This window comes from Zingiber officinale, chromosome 3B, assembly GCF_018446385.1.
Source record: "Zingiber officinale cultivar Zhangliang chromosome 3B, Zo_v1.1, whole genome shotgun sequence".
NCBI lineage: Eukaryota > Viridiplantae > Streptophyta > Magnoliopsida > Zingiberales > Zingiberaceae > Zingiber > Zingiber officinale.
This window is the reverse complement of record NC_055991.1, coordinates 4802381-4813745: the sequence shown is the minus strand read 5'-3', so window position 1 is coordinate 4813745 and position 11365 is coordinate 4802381. Positions and strand designations below refer to the sequence as shown.

The following is an 11365-nucleotide window of genomic DNA, read 5'->3' as shown; positions in this document are numbered from 1 at the left end:
GAGAAAGGTGAAATAAAACTGATTAATGTGTCTCCTCATTTCTGTTGCTTTTTGTGTTGCGCCGCAATTTCGGTACGACGGTAAACGAATCAAATGTCTAGAAGTTTGGTGTTTTAGTAAGAGCTTGACTATATTAAATTTAATAACTAATTAAATAAATTTAAAATTATAAAATTTTAAATAACCAAACTAATGGTATAACAGTTATTAAATATTTAAGAGTCAAATTATAATTGTGGTATATTGTAGAAATTTTTTCGGCAATTTATCAAAAGGCGCACTTAAAAATCTGAATTTATCAAAAGACGTACACTACTTTGGTATTTACCAAAGAGCACACTTTTTTAAAAGCATTTCCTATTTTACCCTCCTGATAATTTGACTTTTCCTATTGTTTTTCTTTTCTTCATTATATTTCTCTCACTTCTCTCTCCTCTGTCGGCAGAATATAGGAATAGCATTAGTCAATCTTTAATCACATTTTAATACATTTGAAAGCTGTGGACACATTTTAGAATCAGAATCGAATGGGGCATCGAGCTTTAGTCGATGGGTTTGGCCAAACCCACCGATGGACCCAGAGCCCGATTGCACCCATTTCAGTTCCTGTGGATTTCTAAAATTGCAAGGAGTCCAAATATGGTGTCCATTATTTTTTGACTTTTTTAGATGTTACAAGCAAAATCAAAGAATCGGCATAAAACCACGTTGGGCCCGATATGGAATCATATCAGCCCAACGTGGGCCTGATATCATTCCATATCAGCCCAACGTGGGTGTTATGATTCCATATCAGGCCCAATGTGGGTTTTGCCGATTCTTTGATTTTACTGTTAACATCTATAAAAGCCAAAATAAATAATCCTTGCAATTTTAGAAATCCATAGAAATTGAAATGGGTGCAATCGGAGAGCTCTAGGTCCATCAGTCGGTTTTGACCGAAACCCACTGATCGATATAGAAAGCTCCGATTGCACCCATTTTAGTTTCTATGAATTTCTAAAATTACAAGGAGTGAAAATATGGTGTCCATTATTATTTTTGGCACTCTAGTGGTGGACCAGAGGTTTTGAAAAACCCTAAATCTCTCTTTCTTTTTTTTTTCCTTTTTTTTTGTTTAGGCTTGATATGAAGAGATATCATGCCCACGTTGGGCCTGATATCTCTTCATATCAGGCCCAATGTGGGCCTGATATGGGAGATATCAGGCCTAGATACAACAAAAAATAAAAAAATAAAAAAAAAGAAATAAAGAGAGATTTAGGATTTTCAAAACCTCTGGTCCACCACTAAGAGTGCCAAAAATAATAATGGACACCATATTTTCACTCCTTGTAATTTTAGAAATTCATAGAAACTAAAATGAGTGCAATCGGAGCTCTCTAGGTCCATCAGTGGGTTTTGATCAAAACCCACTGATGGACCTAGAGAGCTCCGATTGCACCCATTTCAGTTCCTATGGATATATGATGTTGCAAGGAGTGAAAATATGGTGTTTATTATTTATTTTGACTTTTTATAGATGTTTATACATAAAATCAAAGAATCGACAAAAACAACCCATGTTGGGCCTGATATGGTCATATCAGGCCCACGTTGGGCCTGATATGACTCCATATCAGGCCCAACATGGGTTGTTTTTGCCGATTTTTTGATTTTATGTATAAACATCTATAAAAAGTCAAAATAAATAATGAACACCATATTTTCACTCCTTGTAATTTTAGAAATTCATAGAAACTGAAATGGGTGCAATCGGAGCTCTCTAGGTCCATCAGTGGGTTTTGGTCAAAACCCACTGATGGACCTAGAGAGCTCCGATTGCACCCATTTCAGTTCCTTTGGATTTCTGATGTTGCAAGGAGTTCAAATATGGTGTTCATTATGTATTTTGGCTTTTTATAGATGTTTATACATAAAATCAAAGAATCATCAAAAAAACTCATGTTGAACCTGATATGGAATTATTTTAATACATATGTTGCATTTCTTTGATTTGTATGTATCCTTGAATCAGTAATAGTTACATTCATAATACTGAATACATAAACTTATAGTAACTCCATTTGAGATAGTGATAATGAATGTTGTGCTGGACTGAAGGGAGATCAATTGGGATAGGGACACAGCTCCAAACCTGACCAATTGAACAAGTTATTCACAACCTCAGAGTCCAACCGAGCTTGATTTAGTCATGCAAAATTCCATTCATCATGCAGTTTTCACTACGAAGGAGCATTCCCATTCATCACCTACTGATCCATTTGTTGCAACTCAACATTCCGAATTAATACTTTTTGCAAGGAAACACACGAGAAATGGAATTGTGCAACCGAAATAGAGAGGAATAATTTATTGATCTAGGCATAGATTCAGGCAAAGAATGTATTAGAGAATCACTGAGAGTCCTGTTGGACCTGATATGCTTTCATATCAGGTCCAAGTTGGGCCTGATATGGAATCATATCAGGCCCAACATGGGTTGTTTTTGTCGATTCTTTGATTTTATGTATAAACATCTATAAAAAGTCAAAATAAATAATAAACACCATATTTTCACTCCTTGCAACATCATAAATCCATAGGAACTGAAATGGGTGCAATCGGGGCTTTCTAGGTCCATCAGCGGGTTTTGATCAAAACCCACTGATGGACCTAGAGAGCTCCGATGGCACCCATTTTAGTTTCTATGAATTTCTAAAATTACAAGGAGTGAAAATATGGTGTCCATTATTATTTTTGGCACTCTTAGTGGTGGACCAGAGGTTTTGAAAATCCTAAATCTCTCTTTATTTCTTTTTTTTTATTTTTTTATTTTTTGTTGTATCTAGGCCTGATATCTCCCATATCAGGCCCACATTGGGCCTGATATGGGGAGATATCAGGCCCACATTGGGCCTGATATGAAGAGATATCAGGCCCAACGTGGGCATGATATCTCTTCATATCAAGCCTAAACAAAAAAAAGGGAAAAAAAAGAAAGAGAGATTTAGGGTTTTTCAAAACCTCTGGTCCACCACTAGAGTGCCAAAAATAATTCCTTGTAATTTTAGAAATTCATAGAAACTAAAATGGGTGCAATCGGAGCTTTTTATATCGATCAGTGGGTTTCGGTCAAAACCGACTGATGGACCTAGAGATCTCCGATTGCACCCATTTCAATTTCTATGGATTTCTAAAATTGCAAGGAGTTCAAATATGGTGTCCATTATTTATTTTGGCTTTTTATAGATGTTAACAAGTAAAATCAAAGAATCGGCAAAAAACCCACATTGGGCCTGATATGGAATGATATCAGGCCCACGTTGGGCCTGATATGATTCCATATCAGGCCCAACGTGGGCTTTTATGCCGATTATTTGATTTTGCTTGTTAACATCTATAAAAAGCCAAAAAAAATATAATTTTAGAAATCCACAGGAACTGAAATGGGTGCAATCAGAGCTCTCTAGGTCCATCAGTAGGTTTTGACCGAAACCCACTGATCGACCTAGAAAGCTCCGATTGCACCCATTTCAGTTCCTGTGGATTTTTAAAATTGCAAGGAGTCCAAATATGGTGTCCAATATTTTTTTTGGCTTCTTCAAATTGTTAGAGTGTATACTAAAAGCCTAGCTTTTGGTATAAATATTTATCTAGAAATAAGAATCACATTGGTCAAATGTCTACATTTATGATAAATGTAGTTGTTCAATTAATTTATATTGTAGATAACATGGTGTGTGGTGTCACACACAGAGGATCATGTTATCAGTATCTTATAAATTATAAACAGTAGCTCACGACCATAATGGAAAGAAACAAACCATTGGAAGGTCGTAGTGTAATTAGGTATTAGTTTATCTTAACTATATAATTACACTAGTACACTTAGAGTGTATTGAGTAGGACCATTAGAGGTCGTTTTTTTTATACTGACTTTATAAAGAAACAAAGACCTCAGTTATTATGGAAGTGTGTGCACATATATTTGATATTTATTTCTTTAATTTATCAATGGGTGAGATTTAGTTCGATGAATCAATAAGCCCGATAAGTTGGGAAATGATATCACTTATAGTGTGTGTTGTTGATTATAGAAGGAAACTGTGTCCTAGTGATCTAGGTTGAGAATGTCCCCAAGAGGAGCTCATAAGGATTGTCATGTTAAACCCTGCAGGTGGACTTAGTCCGACATGACGATGAAGTTGAGTGGTACTACTCTTGGAGCTAGATATTAATTAAGTGAGTTGTCAGTAACTTACTTAATTAGTGGACATTTGTTATCTTAAACACAGGGAGACTAACACACTCATAATAAGAAGGAGCCCAAAATGTAATTTGGGATTGGTGCGGTAGTTCAATAATAGTTCTCTAGTGGAATGAATTATTATTGATAAAATTAAGTTGTGTGTTCGGGGCGAACACGGGATGCTTAATTTTATCGGGAGACCAAAATCAATTCCTCCTCTCGGTCTCTATCGTAGCCTCTAGTATATAGAGATTTATACCCACCGCATACCCACCTTCTTACCCATCAAAGGCTGCCAAGCTAGCTTGGAACCCAAGCTAGGGCCGGCCAAGACCAAGTGGATGAGCCATGAAGGTGGCCGGCCAAAGCTTGGGTCCCAAGCTTAGGTGGCCGGCCACTAGAATATTAAAAAGGATTTTTATTAAAATTATTTCTTATGTGGATATCATGATTTTAAAAGAGAGTTAAAAAATTAAAAATTTCCTTTTATAACTTTCTATAAAAGATTAAGAGAAGAGATTAATCTCTTTCCTTATTTGTAGTTTAAAAGGATGGCTTTAATTTTTGGTAAAAACTTTCCTTATTTGTAAATTATCTACATGATTAAAAGAGAGTTTAAAATTTGAAATCTTTCCTTATTTGTTGATTAAAGGAGGATTTTAAATTTTAAGAAAACTTTCCTTTTTAAACATGTTCATGATTTAAAAGAGAGTTTAAAAATTAAATATTCTCTTTTATAAGTTTCTACAAAAGATTAAGAAAAGATTTGATATCTTTCCTTATTTGTAGATTGAAAGAGATTTTAATTTTAAAGATAACTTTCTTTTATCCACATGTTTAAAAGAAAGATTTTAATTTATTAAATTTCCTTTTATAAACCAATCATGAAGGGATAAAATTATTGGAGAAATTTTATAAATTTCTGGAAACAAATTAGGAAGTTTTAATTCTTGTTTAATTAAAACTCTCCTTGATTTGAGGAAATAAGTGGCCGGCCATGTTTTAGTGAGAAGAAAAATTATTTTAATTAAAATAAATTTTTCCTTTTCATGGCAAAAGAATTAAGGAAGTTTTTTATTAAAATTTCCTTATTTGCCAAGACCAAGGATTATAAAAGAGGAGGTAGAGGAGCCTTCATGGGTGAACAACCTCTATTATTTTCTCCCTCTTTTCTTCCTTGGTGTGGCCGGCCTCCTTCCTTTCTCTTCTCTCCATCTTGTGGCCGGACCTCTCTTCCTCCTTGAAGATCAAGTGGTGGCCGGATTTTAGCTTGGAGAAGAAGGAGAGAAAGCTTACATCCCTTGGAGCTTGATTGATGGAAAAAGATCTTCATCTCTTGGAAGCATAGTGCTTGGCCGAAACTTGAAGAAAGGAGAAGAAGGTGCTTTGGTGGTTTCTCATCTCGGAAGATCGTTGCCCACACAACGTCCGAGGTTAGAAGAGGAATATGGTAGAAGATCAAGAGGTTTTTCTACAAGGTATAACTAGTAATTTTTCTTTCCGCATCATACTAGTTATTTATGGAAATAATACCAAATACAAGAGGCTTATGTTCTAGAATTTCGAATATGTTTTTCGATGTTGTGTTCTTTTGTTTTATTTTTCCTTGTGATTTGATTGTTCTTTTCGGTTAACCTAAAGTTATTTTAGGAAATTAAATGTTAGGTTTCTATAAAAGGTTTTGTCTAGTCGGTGGTGGTTGCTCCCATATCCAAGAAGGCCGTGTGCCTCGCCACGTCAGTACTGGGAACCAATTATGGAAATTAATATTTAATGGAATTAATAACTTAAGGTGATTTGGGTCGAACGTGTAAAGTTCCGCAGGAGATCCAAGTCAAAACCTAAAAGAACAAATAGATTAAGTTTTGGATCAAACGTGTTAAGTTCCGCAGGCGATCCAAAATTTAATTTAAAAGAACACATGGTAGCTAGGAAAAGGTTCAGACCTTTGTACAAAATTTTTGTACAGTGGAACCTCTAGGTTTTCCGAGTAGCAACCAACACAAATGTATTAAAATGTGATTAAAGATTGACTAATGTTATTCCTATATTCTGCCGACAGAGGAGAGAGAGAAGTGAGAGAAATATAATGAAGAAAAGAAAAACAATAGGAAAAGTCAAATTATCAGGAGGGTAAAATAGGAAATGCTTTTAAAAAAGTACGCTCTTTGGTAAATACTAAAGTAGTGTATGCCTTTTGATAAATTCAGATTTTTAAGTGCACCTTTTGTTAAATTACCGAAATTTTTTCAATGAAATAATTTATTCTATCTATGTACTTCCTTGTTAAGATTTATCTTCTCCGTTTGATTTTTTTTAATCATTATGATTTATCTTTTTCATCATTATGATTCGGGGACGGATTGATAACGGCCTGACAACAAATCGCTTTTTTTGTTTTTTTTTTTGCCACTTAGATAAATCGGCAGAAAAAAAAGTGAAGGGCGGTTACTGAAAAGTGAAGTGGATGACAGTGAGTTATACGTTTATATACAGCGCTTGGCAAGGAGTTTGTGGCATAGCGTGTGCATCTCTTCCGCGGTTTTACCAAATCGGAGACGTATAATGGACTCGCCCTCTCCGGACGCCGCCGCCGCCGGCCGCCGGCATTACTTCGCCTTCCTCCCTTCCCTACCTCTCCGCCTCAGGAAGGCCGACGAACCCCTTTCCGCGGCCGTAACTCCTCGCTCCAACCACCGCCTACAGGCTCCGGTGGCCAAGGCTTCCGAAAAGGTACCGACGCGAAGCAAGCCGTCGCGCCGAGGGAGTTTGATCGGCTTCGCGGGCCTCTCTTGGGAGCTCCTCATTGTCGGATCCCTCGCATTGAATCTGGTAGCCATCTCTTTGTTCGCCTCGCCCTCGCTGGACGAGGACGGCGCGCCTCCTCTGGATTTCGACGCCGAAGCCTCCGTGGCGGCTTCTGCGGCCCTCGTCGGGTCGCCGCATTCAGAGGGCCGGGACGAGGAGATCAGCGTGTCTTCCACCTCCGGCTCCCGCCCCACCTCCAAGGATGCCGTGATTAATCTTGACCAGTGAGTGTTCTCATCGCCGCTCCTACTTTTCTCGATCAATTATTCGAATCCAATCGCCCGATGAAAGATAAGAAATGCTGCCGATCTTTCCCCCTTTGCTCCTTTCCGTTCCATCAAAATCTCTCTAGCACGAATTGTTTTGCCGTACATGAATCTAAATGATTACAAATCTAAACGATAAAAAACGATAAAAGCAATAAAAGATTATGAATCAAGATTCATCGTCATCTTCTGATCACAGTCGCTGGAAGAGCATGACTCGAAGTTCAAAAAGAAGAAGCGCAGCGGGACTTGACTTCCGCGAAATTAGAACGATGGTGGTCGTATTGAATCGTACAGAGATGACAGCAATATTTCAATCAGTCGCTTTTCCGACCCATCCGATGCTATGATTAGATAGATAAACTAACTAACTCCTTATTTCCTTGTACATAATCTTAACTTCAAATAGCTGTAAAAATCTTCACTTTTCTTCTGCTATATTTACTCTGCTGTTTTACTGAGGAATGATTCCTCAGCGGAGATCCAACCATGTACAAATCTTTCTGGAAGAGGATGGGCCACCGGGGGGACATCACCATCGCTGGGTGGCAGGGCATCAGCTATTTCTCAGACGTTACCAACTTGTGCTGGTTCCTCGAACCAGAGTTTGATCATGAGATTCGTCGCCTCCATCGCCTCGTAGGCAACGCTGTTGCTGATGGCCACTTCGTAGTCGTTGGGACAGGTTCAACGCAGCTCTTTCAAGCTGCCCTGTATGCTTTATCTCCTCCTGATACTCCACATCCACTTAGTGTTGTTTCTGCAGCTCCATACTACTCAGTAAGTTCCATTACATGCAATGCATCAAGCCAATTCTCAAGCTTTCTAGACCCTGTTTGAAAATAACTTAAGTCATGGAATTGAATTGAATTCCATTATGAATTGAATTCCATAAGGAATTGAATTCAATTCTCATGTTTGGAATGAATTGCAACTTAAGTTATGGAATTCTTATGTTTTACCATTTTATCCTTCTCTCTTTTTTCTTTTCTTTTTTTACAAAGAAGAGAGAATGAGGGCACAATGAATATAATATGGAGAATTGAATTCCCTATCTAAATCACACATAAAGAGGTGTGATTTACTTTTGCCTTGTTTGATGGAATTAGAATTGAATTCCATATCAATTCTTCGCTAAAAAATCATTCCAAAGCATGGAATTCAATTCCAATTTTAAAAGGAATTGAATTCCATATCATTCCAAACAGGCTGAATGGGTCAATGTCTCCATCAATTAATTCCTTGGTATTGACTAATTAGATAGTGGTCCCTTAGAAGCAGACATCTTTAATTATTGATTGCATGTGATGTTTAGTGTTGTAGACTATTCATGCATCTGTTGCAACTCTGTTTTCAGTTGGTGCCCCATGTTGTCTCATATCTCTTCGATTATGTATCTGTCAGATTTTATCTCTCTTGAAGGTGACCAACTTTTATAGTGCATATTGGACTTTTATGCTTCACATAGTTAAGTTTTATTTGGGATTGTAATCAAATTGACATATTGCCACTGAATCTACATAGTAAGACCTCTGTCAATTTATTCAATACATATACATTATGAGTTATCTTCAGTTGTTTCAGTTATTCTACTAATTTTAAGGAGCATTGATTGGCTCCGGATATGTTGTAAGCGACGATGATAATTGCAGTCGTATCCAGCCGTCACGGACTACCTTAGGTCAGGGCTTTATCGGTGGGCTGGTGATGCATCAGCATTCAAAGGCAATAATATTTACATAGAGTTAGTATGCTCCCCTAACAACCCTGATGGCTCCATTAGAGAAGCAGTTCTGAAGTCTGAGAATGGAACGATAATTCATGACTTGGCATACTATTGGCCACAGTACACCCCCATAACTCATGCAGAAGACCATGATATCATGCTATTTACTGTCTCAAAAACAACAGGCCATGCTGGAAGTCGACTTGGGTAAACTTCTTTCCTTCAGCTTGTCTCTCTTACACTATAAGTTGATTAATAAAGGTTTGAGCAATGATTGTCAGGTGGGCTTTAGTGAAAGACAAGGATGTTGCTAAGAGAATGATCAAGTTTGTTGAGCTGAATAGCATTGGAGTTTCAAAGGATTCACAATTTCGGGCAGCTAAGATACTCAAGGCCATCTCAGATGGTTATGAACTTCCAAATCCAAAGAACAAGTACAAACTCTTCGATTTTGGTCATCTACTTATGTCCGTGAGATGGAAGAGGTTGCGAGAAGCTGTGAAGGTCTCAGGCATCTTTAGTTTACCTGAGTTCCAGTCATCCTATTGTACTTTCACAGGGAAGAGGGCTGAAACATATCCAGGTAATCCTAGTGCTAAACATGATTATTTCTAGAGATTTTTACACATGAGCCATAGGGATGGATATCTGTCCACTTAGAGTGTTTGAGTTCTAGTACGAAGGAGTTAGCTGAAGAGGTCAACTTTCAGAGAGCTGAAGTAGGATTCCTGCTTAATATACTGACTTGTTAACTATTTATATCTTAATCATACTTTTTCATTCATTTCATGTTATTGAAATTCACCTCATTGTTGTAGCTTTTGCCTGGCTCAAATGTGAAAAGGAAGGAGTAGAAGACTGTGAGAGCTTCTTAAGGAGTCACAAAATCCTGTCTCGGAACGGCAAGCATTTTGGTGCAGCCCGTAAGTATGTTAGGATTAGCATGTTGGATCGTGATGAAACATTTGAACTCTTCATAGAACGGCTTTCTTCTCTCACTTAAGGGATCATTTCATATAAATAAGATTTCTGCTCTTTTTCCAACTTTGCTTTTTGATTGATGAAAAAAAAACTTCCTTTATATTCAGTAGTTGAATTTATTGTAATCTTACACTACTGGTGACCCACAGTTGACCTAAGAACAAAGATTCCCCAAACTTGCTGTCATCCAAGTGCTCCAATTTGTGGGATCCTGATCAAAGATTCTGTCATTCTAACATTCAAGTCAATCATTCACAATGATCAATCATCCACTTCTGCACTGGTCTATGATCATCCCATTTAGTTGTCCATTTCAGTAATGATTAAAGAGGGTAGCAACAAGAGGATATGGACGCTGGAAGGTATGGGCATTAGCAAATGGCTGCTATGGCTGGTTGAGGACCACCCTAACTTTCTCAAGATTGTAAGATTGAACGATCCTATAATCTGGAAACATAAATTGATCTTAGATAGTACAAAATTGATTTTTATAGTAGAATCAGAGTAGAATCGATAGGATTAATAAGATGGAAATAGAATAAGTAGGAGATCCGTGGAAATTTTAAGAGATCATAACTTTTAACTCGGGTTGAACTATGAGACTTATAATATATCAAATCGAAGCTCGTTAAAAAAGATTGATAATTAATTACAAGGTTTACCCTTAATTGTTCAGTTTCATGCCTAAAAATAACTTTTTAAAAAAGATAGATTCTCTACCTTAGCGGTCCCCTAATGTTGGTCCCACGGATATGGACTAAAACAACTTTTAAAAAGAGACTCAAAAGATTTTTAATCTTTTTTTATTATCTTTTTTCATCCCTTGGAGGAGAGGAGATCCTCTGGATGCTCCCTTACCATGCATTGGTGGGGATGCATGGTCCCCACCTATTTTACATATGGGGACCATACATCCCCACCAATACATGGTAAGGGAGCATCCTCTGGACCACAAAAGTGGTCCAGAGGATCCGGCCTGCCCTTGGAGAGTTAGGGTTAGAATTTTGAGACTATTTAAACATTTGTTTAGTTATTTTTAGTTAGTTTTTAATCAATAATATTTTATTGTTTCTTGTCTAAGGATGGCAACGGGTAAGATTTGGGTAGGATTTTACATCCTTTGTACTCATACTCATTTATTATATCTATCCTCATACCTATTGGATATTTAACTTTCATACTCATTCCCATACCCGTCGGAGGTTCGGGTATCTATATCCTACCCATCATCCTATTACTCCCTACCATTTTCATTTTTTTAAAAAAAAAATTATTTCAATGTACTTATCTGCTCTTCCTCATCTCGCGCTCCTTCTATCGGGTGAACATTTCTCGTGGAAAAGAAGATGAAAT

At 37.2% G+C, this 11365-nt stretch overlaps 1 protein-coding gene across 2 annotated transcripts; it reads left to right on the top strand.

The window, feature by feature from the left end:
• The first annotated feature begins 6733 nt into the window (after window positions 1-6733).
• Window positions 6734-10420, top strand: LOC122055618 (tryptophan aminotransferase-related protein 1-like). 2 transcript variants are annotated; one of them, XM_042617138.1, is made up of 6 exons: window positions 6734-7263; window positions 7782-8085; window positions 8958-9238; window positions 9313-9614; window positions 9850-9954; window positions 10162-10420. In XM_042617138.1, the coding sequence occupies exons 1-6, from the start codon at window positions 6797-6799 to the stop codon at window positions 10314-10316; spliced, it is 1614 nt and encodes a 537-aa protein (XP_042473072.1). In that variant the 5' UTR covers window positions 6734-6796; the 3' UTR covers window positions 10317-10420. The 2 variants fall into 2 exon arrangements, with proteins under 2 accessions (XP_042473072.1, XP_042473074.1); XM_042617140.1 differs by lacking the exon at window positions 10162-10420 and having other exon boundaries at window positions 9850-10139.
• The last annotated feature ends 945 nt before the right edge of the window (window positions 10421-11365 follow it).

What these genes read in the sequence shown, in the direction of transcription:
- LOC122055618 (XM_042617138.1), top strand. Translation starts at nt 6,797, where the DNA reads ATGGACTCGCCCTCTCCGGACGCCGCCGCCGCCGGCCGCCGGCATTAC. An exon ending in GCCGTGATTAATCTTGACCA is followed by an intron (nt 7,264 to 7,781) that starts GTGAGTGTTCTC and finishes ATGATTCCTCAG; the next exon opens with CGGAGATCCAACCATGTACA. An exon ending in GAGGGCTGAAACATATCCAG is followed by an intron (nt 9,615 to 9,849) that starts GTAATCCTAGTG and finishes TCATTGTTGTAG; the next exon opens with CTTTTGCCTGGCTCAAATGT.